Genomic DNA, 14,947 nt, shown 5'->3' on the forward strand with positions numbered 1-14,947 from the left:
GATTGAGATAGCTTGAGCCCTGCCTAGTAGCAATGCTAGCTACGTTCGGTTTGGTGGCTAGGTAGTATCACGGCAACTCCAACGTCTATGGGCATAACCGGATAATCTGTTGCGAACCCGCCCTGAGTTGTGAGGAGAGAACTACAGTGTGCACAGACCGGCTGTAAGACAACCGCTTCTGTTTGCCCGCACTGTCGTGCACTCCAGCTGGACTGGCCCAGCTGCAATGCCCTGCCCGGGTTTGAAGGATGAGAACAAGCAAGGACTGCAGCTAGTTTAGAGTGCTGCCGTGATAAGATTTCATCAACCAACTGTCTGAGTCCAAAGGTTGTTTTGCCAGGAAAGCGTACCCAAATTTTCCATGAGTTGTGATGGAATGTAAATGTGCCGCATACCTTGACCCTTGACCATTGGCTGACGCACCCTACCTTGGCCCCCCTCTGCCCAGAACAGAACACTTGAAAAGTCCAAGTTCCGCCTTATCTCCCTGATCTGCCAAGCATCCACACCCTCCTCACCTGTTCATTCAAACATTGCTGGCAAACCCACAGGAGTCAAACAGGTTGGACTTGGCGCAGGCGATAATGCACAAGCGCAAGCGTTGATGGTGTTGATGCCCTCGCCCACGCTCCTCAATGCACGCGCCTGATTGACCAAATAGCCAGCTTGAAATGATGTGTACAACTCAATTCCTACTGGTATTTAACAACTACTTTCACTAACCACGAAATGTCGCCAAGCGCTGGGCGTCAGTTTCAAAATATGCCTGTCAGGTAGAGCCCTTTGGGCACAAATGCACCTGCTATCCTGAGTTGTTGTATATATTTTTAGGTATATAGGTGCAGTAAAATTTGCGTGCATAGAGTAATCGTCAGAGCTAGGACCCACTGGCCCAAATGAGGGTATCGGCGCCTGTTTGTGCGCTGACTCTAGCAAGGAAAACGTCTGTCTAGGTTAGTCAACGAACCTACGGCCTAACAGCATAATGCGCTGTACGGCGTGTAACGTTAAGCCCGAGAAACAAGGCTTTGTTAGCGTTGCCGTACGGGTATAGCCAGCGCTACCAGAGCTACCAACCCAAAAGGGCGGCAAAACGCATTGTCTCGCTTGACCGTCCGCATTGCCTAGTGTTTTAAATGTTATTCTTCTTTCTGTACTTTAGCCTTGGGACAAGAACGGCAAAGACCGGCTCTCCACTACCCATGGACATTCCGAAAAGACTTCAGCCAGCAAAATCAGCATCCACTGACACTGCGACTAATGTGAATACATCTACGCTATTTGGGGCATGGACTTACGACTTATTGGGGTTGATTTTTTCAGCCTCTATGTCATGTTTTTCCCCGTCAGTTGCAGCCTGAAACTTGGACGTGCCTTGTCCGTAGAAGTGAGCCATTTCATAGCAATGCATATGCGGGTAAAAATCTGGTCTTTTATGAACGTCGGTTCTGTGAACGTCTCGTTGTTCACATCAGCTGCAACTGCTTTTCCACATCGCTGTGAAATTACCGATGGAATCGTTATTGGTATAATGTCCCTGTTGCGGGCTCGTGAACGCGATCTGAGCATTTGGACGCCACCTCGACCTCTCAATTAACACAGCGCTGTTGAATTCTATAAGGCGTCGCAATGCCTCTTATACACATGTTAACAGATTTGCTGTCGTTTTGATGTATCTCCATATGTCTCATGGCTCCTGGTAAGTGTGACTAGGTCGCTATTTGATGTGACAAAGCGACCTGAAACATGTTATGCAGAAGATAAGTTAGACTGCCTCCGTATTTGGCAACTCGTGCTTCATGCTGGACTGGTTGCGTCGGTTGCCACTTAAGCTAAAACGGGGCGTGCGGAGCGGTTGGGGCTGCGCTGGTTTTTGGGCGTCGTTGCCGATACGGTGGCTCAAGGTTTTCACTTTGCAAGGGGAACCGAATAAATATGAAGAAGCGCTTTAGGCGATTCACGACAAGGCTGCCTGATGCAACTTTACATAAAGCATACTTAATATCCTGCTTGCCATTCATGCCAACAGACCCATTCATCTAACCCCCCACACGCACTGCATAATCCGGCTGAACGCCATCCTTCCTGCTCGCCGCCGTATCTGGGCTCTATCCAGGCGGGATAACAAGGCTGCAGCGGATCAGAGGTTGGACTGCAACCGCAAACGAAGCGGTGCATGGGTCGGCCTGTTTCATAGAAGCATACCTTCCCTTATAAATGCTTATCGCCGCTTTGGCACGACGGTATGCATTGTTCCTGGGTTGACGACATAATTTACACCGGTCGTCCAAGGCCCTTAATCGCTTAGACCCTCAATTCAGGCAATTCAGGTAAGACATGTCAGCGGCTTGGCTCCTGATAAAAGCTGGTCACAAAAGATGTCCTATCATTGAAGCTGCAAGGATGGCACATTTCTGATGCTGAAAAGATAATGAAGGTAGCGCGCATATGCTTGGCAGTCCAAATTGCGGGCGGATTCCTCATGAGTGTGGCGCACACTTTCTCTGAGGGCGAGGTCCAGTTGTGCAGATGGTGCCCCTATGGGAAATGTGTAACTTGTGCTCTGCTAGGACTGCACCTCTCAGCCATCTTCGACCATGAGCCTACCGTCTGGGGTATGGTTTGAGTATGTTCAGGTGCTTGTTATGGAGCCCCTGCACTTGTGGGCGGAGGGGTTGAGTTGAGTATCCGCGTGCCTGCAGCAGCAAAACTTTCGTAGCCCTGCCTGGTCAATCTTGTACGTTTTGACTTTTTTAAAAGCCCTACTGGCCACAAGAAATGTTTCCGGCGGAACAGCCTGAAAAACAATGTGGAAAGGGAAAATGTGAACCTCTGGATGTTAAAGGCAACAAGCGTTCAGCCAACTGCGCACTAGCACAGCAATTCTCAGTGATGGGATTAATCATACAATCCTGCATTGGAGCAAGCACCAAGCTGTTCGAAGTGCACACACTGTTAAGAGGCAAATACGAGCCGCCGGAGGAGCGGCACACAAACAGGTTTGACAGGGCAATAGACATTAAGTCCCTGAAGAGATGACTGGATTACCGTAACGACATTACTTACGACCTGCGATTCAACTATTCAACAGGTATATGCGGCGGGCAACAAACCAACACCTGGAAACGTGTGGCGGTGACTTTGCAGCAGGTGTGCAGAGGCTGCGACCTCCGCAGACTGCTTGTGACATACCCACCAAGGTGCCTATGCCACGCGTTCAGCTGGCTTTGAGATTGCAGACTAGGGCTCACATAAAACCCTGGCCCGGCTCCACATGCGCAAGCGGGCCGCTTCGCCAGATGGGTACGCAAGAAGCGAGCGAGTCCGCACCCACAGGGCCCCAAACACACGAGGGCCGGGCGCTAACTGGCCTAGATGTAGCCCAGGCACCACACTCCTAAAGTACCAGTAAAATTCAATTCCCAGGTCGTCACATGATCCGGCTTCACAATATGCGCACATGCTGACATGGACTTGCACCGGCAAGATTGAGCATGCACACACCTTACGTGGAAAGACGCGCAAAGCACCTTAATACATGGACGGGACGGCGGACGCATATCGCCAGAAGGGCTTCGATATGCCCGCAGTGCATATGCCCTCATGCAAGCCCCAAACGCGCCCGGACAGATCAAAGGCGTGGCCGACATACAAGCGGACATACAGCAAATGGACACAAGAGCGAACGCATAAGCTCGAGACCAGGCATGTGGGCACGCAGGCTATATTCAGCACGCAGGGCAAGCGCAACAGGCGCCCTCCCTCGCCAGGGTCCCTCGAGGGCAGCACGTCCAGAGACGCCCATACCACTTTTTCATAACCTCGCAACACGAACACCTTACCGCAGCCGTCACCACAGCCTTCCCATCGCGTTCACAGCATACGTAGCCACACACATGTACACATGCACCCTCCTGCTGTGTCAAACTGCAACTTATTGCGAAAGACATGCAACCCAGCTTGCTTCAGGCAGTTCCTGCATACCCCTGCACCGCGTAATCGTAAGCAGACATGCAGCTGGGCGAACAGGCAGACGCGGCAAATCCTCTCGCCAACTTCCCAATGCCAAACAGGATCGAGGCTAGTGAGGCTAGCACGAGGCTGCGTTAGTTAAAGTGTGTCAAGGGCAGCCCGGGGACCCAACGCATCAGGGCCCTAGTTAACCACGTTCGCTCACGCCACCGCAAGGGCTGCAATCCCTGTCACGTATATCTCACATTGCAACGCGCTTCACGCAAACACACCTGCCATGCATCCAAGAAACGGCATGAAGATCCAAGCGGATCTGCCTCTGTTGGGACAATAGGTAGCCTGCATGTCCCCACACCATCCGTACTTCTCTTCCGCCATACGCCATCTGTTTCAGTTGGCGTCATCGCTTGAATCCTGACCGCAATCCTCCTCCAAAAGGCATCCACCAAGGTATTCTGGCCAGCATAGTCAACCAGCGCAAATGCTCCGAAGCAGTTCGCGGCCAACCTACAGAACAACCCCTGCCAGTATAGCTCAACCGCACCAACATAATGAGACCCCTGCCAACACCCTACCCTCGCCATTCAGTGCTCCTCAAACCCTGCGCCGGCCGACAAATGCGACAACAAACGGCCATGCCCATCACCGCACGCACCAGAAGCCAATCGGAAACAATATCGCGGTGTTCGGCAACATAGCCACACACGCCCGCAGCAGCCATAGCCCGGGCCCGATCGCGCCAACTCATCACAATACAAGAGACAGGGGGCCCGGCACCACCCAAAACCCCGCCCCCTGGGTTTGTGCGGCACCACCCCATAGCCCAAACCGCGCGGATATTTCGCAGGCAGCCACAAAAACTCGTCGCCCTCCACCGCTAGGTACTGGGAACCCGCCTGGACAGTCGGCCACCCGCCTGACTGTCTACAGGCCTGCAGCACGAACAATTTGTAAAAAATAGCGCAGGCCGCCTGCTTGAGTGTCCCCTTCGGAGCGGGTTTGGGGTTGCGCGCAGCTGCACCCCAACCACTACAAAATATGCTTTACCCTACCTGCTGCGTGTTTAAACATTGACCTGGATACGGTCAAGGCCAATCAGAAGATTACGCAATGCTCCGCATTCGCTAAAGAAAGTCCCCAGTCTTCTTTATAAGCAAGAACAAAAACATACATTGGAGGCACATCCTATCGGCACAAGGTCACCCCCACGTACCCGCGCGCACAAGAAAATTTGGTTTTATAAATGCAATAGGAGATACGCATGATTTCACACCCAAACGCTTGCACGCGCACTTTACGCAGCTCCTCATCGGTGCCTCACAGAAGCCATGCCCTACCGGCCCCCAGAGCTACAGATGACAGCACAGCGGCTTTGCATTACTAGCACTACGCGACCGCTTCATAGGCATGCTGCCGTTGCCGCAGCTACAGCTACAGCTGCAGCGCGCAGTCGCCAGGACACTGCAGAGCAATCACTGCTCGGGGAATCTCCTCCTCTTAGCGAACTGCGCGCAGCCTGCCAAACATGACTGAGGACTGCAGAATCTCCTTCTCCTTCTGCACTTTTTCGTGCTCAATCTTTTCAGCCTTGGCTCGCCGCCGCGCTGCATCCTCCACCAAGCGCTCAAAAAATCCTTCAATGCGTGTCGGCTCGACCTTGCGGCGTGTGGGCGCCAAGGCGTCGTAAGCCTGCAAGGTTGCAGGAACAGCGGTGTGGAGCGCACGAGGGGCTTTGTCCTTAGTACGCATCAGGTACCTTGGAAGGGTAGAAGCTCCAAGGTATGTAGGTTAAGCACGTGCAGGTGCGACGGGAAGGTCGTAATGAATGGGGCAGGGCTTGGCAGTATGCCCAGAAACGGACGGGTCAGCTATTTGGGGTTTCATCAGGAGCGGGTAAACAGCCTGCAGGCAAGCACCATGGTGAGAGCATGTTGGCCCCGCGAACCCTGGAACTTGTTACGGTCCCAAACACCCCCCCCTCCTGCAAACTCAGCAGCTCCCTACACCCATCCACCTTACACACCATATCCCTACACCCAGAATATGGGGGCACAGGCCCCTGGTGCCAATCGTAACCTCGCTTCGGGTCCAAGCTCCGACCCGGGCCCCTCCCCCCGTTCCTACCCAGGGCCCCACCTGCCGAAGCTTGCGGTCCCGCTCTTCCAGGTCCCGCTGCGTGAACTCGATGAATTTCTGGGTTCGGATCTGGGGAAACAAATCCGAATTCCAGGTTGACAGGGGCAACAGCGAGTGAATAGTGGGGAAACTGCGTGATATAGGGTCAGTCGGCGCCCCCGAGGTTCTGAATTCCTTACCGCACGGTACACTCCCAGACGCTTGGGCTTGGGGTTAAGTGCCTGCAGGCGGCGCAAGTCGTCCTCTCGGCACTTGCCCAGCAGCCCCACAGTGAACTCCACAAAGTCCATGCTTCCACCTCCCCCCGCCGCGCCGCGGCCGCCGTCTGCAAAGGGAGAGGAAAAAAATAATGAAATGCAAAGGGAAGAAGGGCTGCTCAGGATAGAAGCACCGGCGCACTGATGTGCATGTAACACGAAGTAATGCCGCGTTCAGGAGGAATTGCGGCACATCGGGCGCAACCGGCTCCCCGTACTTGATCCTTCCGGGGCGTTCACATGTTGGACCTCATGATTGTGAATCCGAAAGGGTTACCGGCGCAAACCGCACCTCAATGCTTTATAGGTTAGCAAGACCTGATGGGGTTAAATGGAAATGCAACGCGGTGTCTGTGACGTGGTAAGCTGCTAGGCAAGCGGCCAGCAACCCCAGCGGTGCTGCAAGGCAGGGCCCTGTCTTCCGTTTCCGTCCGCCTCGCCGCAGTCTAGCTTACCGCCCATGCGCTTCATCTCGGCATCCATTAGCACAGCAAGGCCGTCTGTGTCCCACGGCGAAGAGAACCAGTTCACGTCACATTTGAAGCCCGCTGCGCGCTCCTACAAATGGTCAAGGACACGCATGGACAGGCCCGGAACGCTCAGAAGGAAAGGAAAGGGACACAACTTCAGGGGGTTCAGCATCGGCTCAATGGAGAGCGGGATTACAGGCAGCAAGACGCAACTCCCGCTGTGCACCCTGCTCACAAACCTTTTGCCTTTCATCCTCAGTCACCCTCTATACAACCCTCACCTCGGCCTTGTCACGCACGCGCTCCCACCATGCGTCGAAGCGCTTGCGATACTCCAGCGCGCGGCTGCGGAATAAGGAGGATATGGGAGCGACAAGGGGAAAAGCAGCCACCTTGAACATTGCTGAACAGCAGTGGCTCGGGCTTCTGTACGAAGGAAGGATGCCATGAAGAGGCTTTGACGTACGGATGGGTGCAATGGTGCCATCAAGGAGCCTGTGATGTGTTACCACCGCACACGGGAAATTTGCAGGCCACCGTGGTAACTCACTCCAAAAGGCGGTCCAACAGGTCCGTGTCAATTGCGTCCTCTGATGGGCTGCCGTCCGAATCGCGCCAACCCAGTAGAGCAAAGAACTTGGCTGCCTCCTCCATGTCCTCTTTGTCCTTACCGCCTGGAAGGTACTGAGCACCCAGCGTCTGGTTGATCCACTTGCGCTCCAGAGTCTGATGGCAACCCCAAGACACACGGATCAGGCGCAGGAAGCTAACACAGAGGCAAGGGAGGAGTTAACCTCAGGAAGGGCCACAGATGGACGCAGCCGCAACGATACTACAGCCAAGCTGGACAACCACGAGCACGCGCAGGTTGGCAACTGGCAGATGAGTTTACGGATAAGACATGGCACCGCGCTGAAGCCACCGTCGTCGCCCTAGGACTCGTTATGGCGGGGCTGAAAAGCACATATCCCACCCGAAAGTCCTTTACGTTCGCGGCCCCTTCGGCTGCCTTCGCCTGCGCGGGGGTCGGCTTGCAAGACGCACCTGCATGCGGCCGCTCTTAGACCTGAGGTCTGAACGGTATCGCTCCATGAAGGACAGGGACCGCAGAGCGGTAGCCAGGGCTGCAATCTTAGCAGGGCCCTTGGCGGCACGGATGGGGCCCTCCTTAAGGCCCGCCTCACGCCAGCTCTCGCCAGCACGAAGTTTATCCATGGCCTACGGGTCGGGCCAGACGGAGGAAGGCGGGTTTGGTATCGACACCATGCAAGGAAGCAAGGGGCAGGGCATAAATGCAAAGCGGGGATGGCGTCACAGGTGGCTCGGACGGCGTAGTAATGCGGCAATTTTATCCATGTAGGGGTTCTGGGTGCTTGCACGCAAGCGCAAGTGCTCTAGCTCACCTCATCAATCTGCCCCTCGTATTCGGCCGGGTCGCGATCCAGGGTAATGCGGCAGCGACTCTGCAGCTGCTCCGAGACCAGGTTGAAGTCCAACTCCGCCTGGGACATCGGATTGGCGTTATCGCCGTAATAGCGCTTTTCCAATTCCTGCGGGATGGGGAGGTGCAATTACGAGTGTTACCGGGAGTACTTTTGAGACATCAAAGAGATAACCGCTTGCAAGCCTACGTTGCATCAGCTGATGTGACGCGGCGGAATGTGGAGGATATTTAGAAAATCTGACTGCGTGACCCAACGCAAAAGGCCCTTATGTAAAAAGGGGGTCGATGTTAAATACATGGAACGGAACAAGAGTGGCATGCATCCGACCCAACCAAAACACCGCTCACACCGGACACAGCGAATACAACGAACCTTGCGTGTTTGCTCGCGCTTGCGCAGGTCATTGTTGAGACGGTCCAGGAACGAGTTGACCGCGCCCGAATTCTCCCCGTAGTCGCCACCTCCCAGCATCTTCCGGCTCTCTGGGTTGGTCCGCGGCTGGAAGGTCAGATCGACGGTCTCCGGATCGCCGGGGCGGCCGAAGCGCTCGGGGTACCAGTTGTTGAGCTGCAGGTCCGGGCGGGATAGCCGAATAGCGGAGACGGTTATAATGTTGTATGATGGAGGGTTAAAGAGGAATAAACTGACGACCAAGTGTAAGAATGTCACTGAACAAGCCAGGGTGAAGCACTGGGTGAAGCACTGGGCGGTCAGTACACACATGGGAAGAAATGGGTATTCAACACCAAACATCGACAATAAACCACCGCACCAGTACCGCCCTCGAATCCACCCGAGCTGTGCCGGGCCCAGCAAGCCAACGATGCAGACGTCCCTAATAATGCACCAACCAACAACCACCAGCCACCATACCTTGGTCCCTTTGCCCACGTGGCGCCACGGGACGCGTGCTGCCGAGTCCAAGGTGCCTGACAGGTCAAAGGCGGCGCGGTTCTTCTTCTCGATCTCCAGCAGCAAGCCCCGGATGTGGGCTACCTCCTCAGATGAGAGCGTAGCTGTGTAGCGTAGCTGCTCCGCCAGTGCACGGTGCTGCTCGGCGCGGGCCTGTCGCACATGTCAAGAGAGGGCCCGGGCATCAGTGATTAGGAACAAGGGCGCAGGAAAGGCGAGCAGTGCTATACACGTTACACGATGCGTTGCAGACTGAGGCGCGGTCATGCAGCAAAATGTTTCTGGGTGGCATCGTATACTCGACGCGCCACCCCCTTCCCTGTCAAGCCACCTGTTGATGACCCACTCTCAAGGCACATGGGGACCATGCGGCGGGATGGGATGGGGTGCATGTCAAAAAGGTTACTGTGGGTAGCTCCGCTGGTCATCATAGCCATGGGGCTCCTCAACAGTCGCACGGTTGGGATCTCGATTGCCGAAACCATTGCAAGGGTTAGCAACATCCTCCATGTCCTACCTGTGCGCGGTCCAGCTCAAAGAGCAACTTGGACCGCTGCTCGTACACCGTGATTTTGCCCATGGCAGGGCCCAGGAAGGGATCAGGGGGTATGACCGAACGCGACGCTGACGCCGGCCGTCGGGCGCCTGGCGGCGGCGGCGGCATCGTCAGTGCGCCGGGCCTGGCACTGGCTGGCCGCGGCCGCGGGGCGGTGCTTGAACGCTGGCCGTCCTGGCGACTGCCGGCTGCTGCGTCAGCAACAGCATCGTCGTCATCCTCGGCGCCAATCTCTCCGGCAGCAATGCGGTCGTGCTGCGCCTCTTTGTAGTTCTTGATGAGGTTGGCTGCTGCATCCAAAATTGCAGCGCGATGGCCCATGGGTCCGATGCCCAACTCTGTCTTGAGCTGCGCGTCGTTGAGCCGTAGCAGCAGACGGCCGTCAATGCAGTGGTGTAGAAAGCGCCTGCGACAGCGTACAGTGGCGTTTGCATAGATGCGGTAGAGGTCAAATGATCAGCACAAACACTGCGAGAGGTCAGCCGCGGATGCTTTGGGTTCAGACGAGGGACGCGTGAACATCCGCAGCGGCATCTGTACTCCAGCAAGCAGGAGAGTTAGCGCACCGTAAGCAGTTCGACCACAAGAAAGATTCAACCTAACTTAGGATTGGCCTAGTGTTTATCTAGCTCGGAGCTGGGGTTCCAATATCGAAGCCCACCTGCGGTACTGCCCCAGGCCCAGGAAATCCACCCAAGTGGCCACATCAACGGTGTCCCAGGTTGCGGGATGCTTTCGGATCAGGCCATCCAGCAATGCCGATTGCCGGTCACGCGGCGCCGCAGACATGGGACGAACGCGGGTGCCGGCGGCTGCTGCAGCTGTTGCGCCCGCGCTGTGCTCCGTACCCAGCCGTACATTGCCCAAGCGCGATGCCCCCGGCGGCGCGACGCGTATGGCGCCTTCGTTCCAGTCACCGTTATCCGTGGCGGCGCCTCCGGCGCCTCCGGCCATAGAGCTGCGGACAGAGGGTGAGCGCGGCGGCAGGCCGGTTGCCGCACTGGCGACGCCGCTGCCGGTGTCCACCTCATCTGGCGCATCCGCAGGCAGACGGCGGAAGATGGAGACCCCGCTGCGACCGCCGCGGCTGCTGGGTGTGGTGCCCCCGCTTGGCGGTGGCTGGAAGATACTGCCACTCGCGCTCATATTGACGTGGTGGAGGCTATGGACATTACGACCGGCCGCACTGATGCTGCTCCCGGCACCATCATCGTCTACATGGTGGTGGTGCTGAAGGTCACCACTATCGTTCGTTGGCGCAATGGACATTGCAGCAGGCGTATGGCGGTCGCTGTTGCTGGGCCCGTCGAATGACTCCTGGCTGTAGCCAGCTGCGCTGGATGCGGCAGCCGCTGACGGCGGCGGTCGTGCTGTGCTGCGGTTGGATTGGCGGCTTGACGCCGATTGTGGCCGGCCGCTGCCGGGGCTTGTCTGCTTTGATGCACCTGCGGCTGGGACGCGGCTGCTCCTCCCACTTACTGACGATGCGGTGACGACGCTCTCGCTCGCTCCCGCAGACGATGTTGCCGCCATCGACCCCACCTCGGACTTCGCCTTCTGCTGCTCCTCCTCGTCATCCTCAGCAGGGACCTCTTCCTCTTCAAACTTGTCTTCGTCATAGTCATCATTTTTCGTGCCCCCTGTAGAGCGTGAACGTGCGCTCTCCACTGTGTGTGATGACGGCGCTGCGGAGTGGCCCGATTTGCCAGTTGCGCCGGACGCACCGCTGCGGGCCTTCGACGAAGCGCCACTGTATTCGGATTGTGTGCTCATGGCGTCGTCTCCGAAACGGCTCTGGCTCATGCTCACACCGCCCGTAACTTCACCATCTCCCTCACCGCTGCCGCTGCGGCTGTACTCCTCATCACTGCCTGATGGCGACATGGTCTTGTGAGAGGCCACTGATTGGCGCAGCGAACTGGCAAATGACGACCGCCGGCGCGTCGGCATCGGCGCTGTCGCCGCCGGTTCATCCTCATATTTATCATACGACGTGCCATCTCGGCTGCCGCTCACCACGCTGCCAGCCCCAGTCGTCGTCCTGTGTGACCGGCCTGTGACCGAACCATTGTCATCCTCGGCGGCGGTGCTTTTGGTACCGGGCATGCTGAAGCCGCTGAATCCCAGGTTACTGTCCGAGTTACCGGGGGGTCCCCCAGCGGTTCCTGAACGGTGCGATAGCGGCGAACTTCGGGTCTTGCTGGCCTTGCTAACAGATCCTGTCACCGAGGTATTGCCGTCATCATCACCGGCAACCATGCTGCGGCTTGATTCTGAACCCGTTCGGCTGCCACGGCCAGTTGCGCTGGCCAGGGAGGGTGATCGGTAGGCGGGCCCTGCCGAGGAGGACGCCGCCTTGGAAACCACAGAACCGACATCCTCCTCCGCTTCACCAAAGGCGAAGTTGGTTTCAGAGGCGAGGCGGCTGCCGTCTCCGCGGCCGCTGGTGGCAGAGGGCGCACGGTTAGAGGTCATGGGCGAAGCTGCCACGCGCGGTTTGCTGGCTCCAGAGCGCTCAGACGCCAAGATGGAACCGGACACGAAGGCGCTATCCCCGCCGCCCTCGTCTGACTCAGTCTCTGACTCCCCCGGGATATTCCCGGACTCGGATTCAGACTTATCCGCGTCCTCGCCCGATTTGCCGACTACGGAGCCGGCCATGTTGCTCTGCGATAGTGCGCTGCTGTGGCCGATAGATGTACCGCGCTGCGAAGCCGCGGCCGACTGGGTGCCATGCGCTTTACCGTGTCGATGAGAAGCATCATCAGAATAGGCGATAGAGGTGGTGCCGTCAAGGCCGCTGCCGTCTAGGCGCGAAGCTGAGAGCCCAGTGCGTCCTCCTGAACCCGTCCCAGAGCTTGCATTAGAGCGGAAGCTGCCACCGCTGACTCCATTTAAGTCTCGGGAATCGCCAGTTTCGTCCAGCTGTGATGCGGGTGCAGGGCGGAAACACGAGGGACAGGTAAGATTGGTGAGACAGCTAGTCTGTAACCTCCTCTGACAGTTTTCTCTGCTTCTGCAACAATGCCTTCAACCATGGAAAACCCATATAGCTTGTGTTAAATTAGGATAAAGTCTGAGGACGCGCGGCAATGGCAATGACCAAGGACGTGCGCATATCCTGGAAACACCTCGAGGGGGACATCACTTCCACGTTAGGTGCACCAAACCCATAGTCTCAGCTTACAAACTATGTTAAAATCATGCAATAACAACAACTACCCACAGCAAGAGTTTCAGTCATTGCTGGCCCTCGAGAGGCTCACCCGACTTTGAGATAGGCTGGCGTTTGCGTCAGTCTGCATAACAGAAGCAGGGTGACAAACAAGCTTTGAATGAAAGTTGGGGCGTTCAGAGTCTTGAGGGTGTAGGACGCGGCACGCAAAAACCCCTAGACCCTCGTAGCATCGCAGATTCCTATCAGGGTCCTAACCTCTAGCCATGCTGCTAAGGTGATGGAACGATGTATACTGCTTATACCGCGAAAAGTACTATAACTCTAAGGCCCAAGCGCACACTAGAACAACACCCTTCAGGCTTGATCCTATAACTCACCATGGTATGGTTAAATTTCTCACAGCTTAGAGCTTTAAATCAGGTTAACGATGGGATAGAACTCATGGAAGTATACAGCTATCTCGATGGACCTATCCAATAATTTGTGATGTTGCATATGCGCCCTGCACTCATGCACTTTCCTAAGACAACAATGGCTTGGGAACATTGGCGCGGCTGAGCAGTACTATCGAAGCGGTTGGATGTACGACGGATGTGACTTCGGTGGTGACGCCAAAGTTCAAAACTGAAGGCAGTTCGCAAGGGCTCTCAGTCTTATACAGTCAAATATCTTGCGATAGTTTTGCTTCATAAACATTTTCGGTGTAATCGGCACATCATGCCGAAACAAGGCGAGTCGCGTGCTTCGCCGCCTCAGAATCACGTCCTTGATAAGTCGCCTGTCCTTAAACAGCCGACCGGCCATGATTCCAATAATCGGTGTACACCTTTTGCGAGCCGTCATTGCACTTGCAACCGTCGCCTGTGTTCGGTACGCAACTGTCACACGTGTGACGCAATAGACGTGCCTCACTGGACTGAGTTTCTCCAAAAGAGTATGTTGGTGAGAAATCGAGCATCATTGGATCCTCACAAAAAGCCTGCCTCGTATCCCTGGCACTACAAAGCGGTGTAACATCATAATCCAACTACGCTGGGCTGCTCATTAACGGGTGAGCTGCGGGTGTCACACAGAGACCTGCTCCTGTTAAATTGCGTTTCCTGATCGCCTTAATCAGGAAACGCAACTTAACTGCTGGATAGAATGAGCTCAGGCTTTGCTTAGGTGTTGCACGCCCACGTCTGCAGGAGGGTAGGATTCGGGCTGGAATTAGGGAAGAGCTCTGTCGCAGAATTAGCCTGGATTTTATTCCTGACAAAAGAATTGGTCTGCCGAGGTCTGGAATTGTTCTGGCGGACCCGCCGGAGGTATTCGAATTGCGCTGTGGAGCCTCGGAATTGGGCTGTGCTGCGCCTGAATTGGCCTGTCCGGGTGTCGAATTGGCCTGTCCGGGTGCCGAATTGGCCTAACAGGGTATTGAATTAGCCTGACAGGGTATCGAATTGACCTGTTCGGGGTGTCAAATTGGCCTGACAGGGTATCGAATTAGCCTGACAGGGTGTCGAATTGGCTGTCAAGTTGGCAGAAAGGCCTTTCATTCAGTATAAAAACGCCTCCTTTCGAGTGCTTTTGATTCCTAGGGGTGCTACTGTAGTAGCTGGTACACAGTAGGGCTCGATACATTGTGCCGGGCCACACTACTGCAGGGCAGGCGCGTGTGCTTACATTTCTTTGTCTGCGTGAATGATTGGATGTATGAATGAATGGACGAATGAAAGGTGTGGTTAACATGCCCTGGTTTGGTTCGGTTCGGGTGGTGGTATCTTTTTGAACACATGTAGTCTGGTTGAGTGCCGGGGGCCCTTAGCAGGACTGAAGCACAGTTCAAGACGAGGCGTGTGGATATGTCTGCTTGTCTGAACGAAGGAATGAATGAATGAATAGACCGGGTGTTAAAATTGTGAGCGACTTGCCATGCAGACACACCTTTGGTTTTGGTCGGTTCGGGTGATGGTAACTTTTCACACATACACACACAATGAATGTATGGGTGAATGAGTACGGAGTACGGTAACAAGGTG

General features: G+C 55.7%; 1 protein-coding gene across 1 annotated transcript; it reads right to left on the bottom strand.

Moving 5' to 3' along the window:
• Window positions 1-5,469: 5,469 nt before the first annotated feature.
• On the bottom strand, window positions 5,470-13,306 carry VOLCADRAFT_118480 (uncharacterized protein; the record flags this gene model as incomplete). Its single annotated transcript, XM_002953813.1, has 14 exons — window positions 5,470-5,661; window positions 6,109-6,177; window positions 6,288-6,433; window positions 6,821-6,923; window positions 7,117-7,180; window positions 7,386-7,561; window positions 7,880-8,053; window positions 8,239-8,385; window positions 8,653-8,847; window positions 9,154-9,345; window positions 9,710-9,837; window positions 9,880-10,154; window positions 10,410-12,673; window positions 13,304-13,306. 14 exons carry the CDS (start codon window positions 13,304-13,306, stop codon window positions 5,470-5,472), a joined length of 4,128 nt encoding a protein of 1,375 aa, XP_002953859.1.
• Between the last annotated feature and the right edge of the window lie 1,641 nt (window positions 13,307-14,947).

The sequence above is a fragment of the Volvox carteri genome (assembly GCF_000143455.1).
Source record: "Volvox carteri f. nagariensis unplaced genomic scaffold VOLCAscaffold_38, whole genome shotgun sequence".
Taxonomy (NCBI): Eukaryota; Viridiplantae; Chlorophyta; class Chlorophyceae; order Chlamydomonadales; family Volvocaceae; genus Volvox; species Volvox carteri.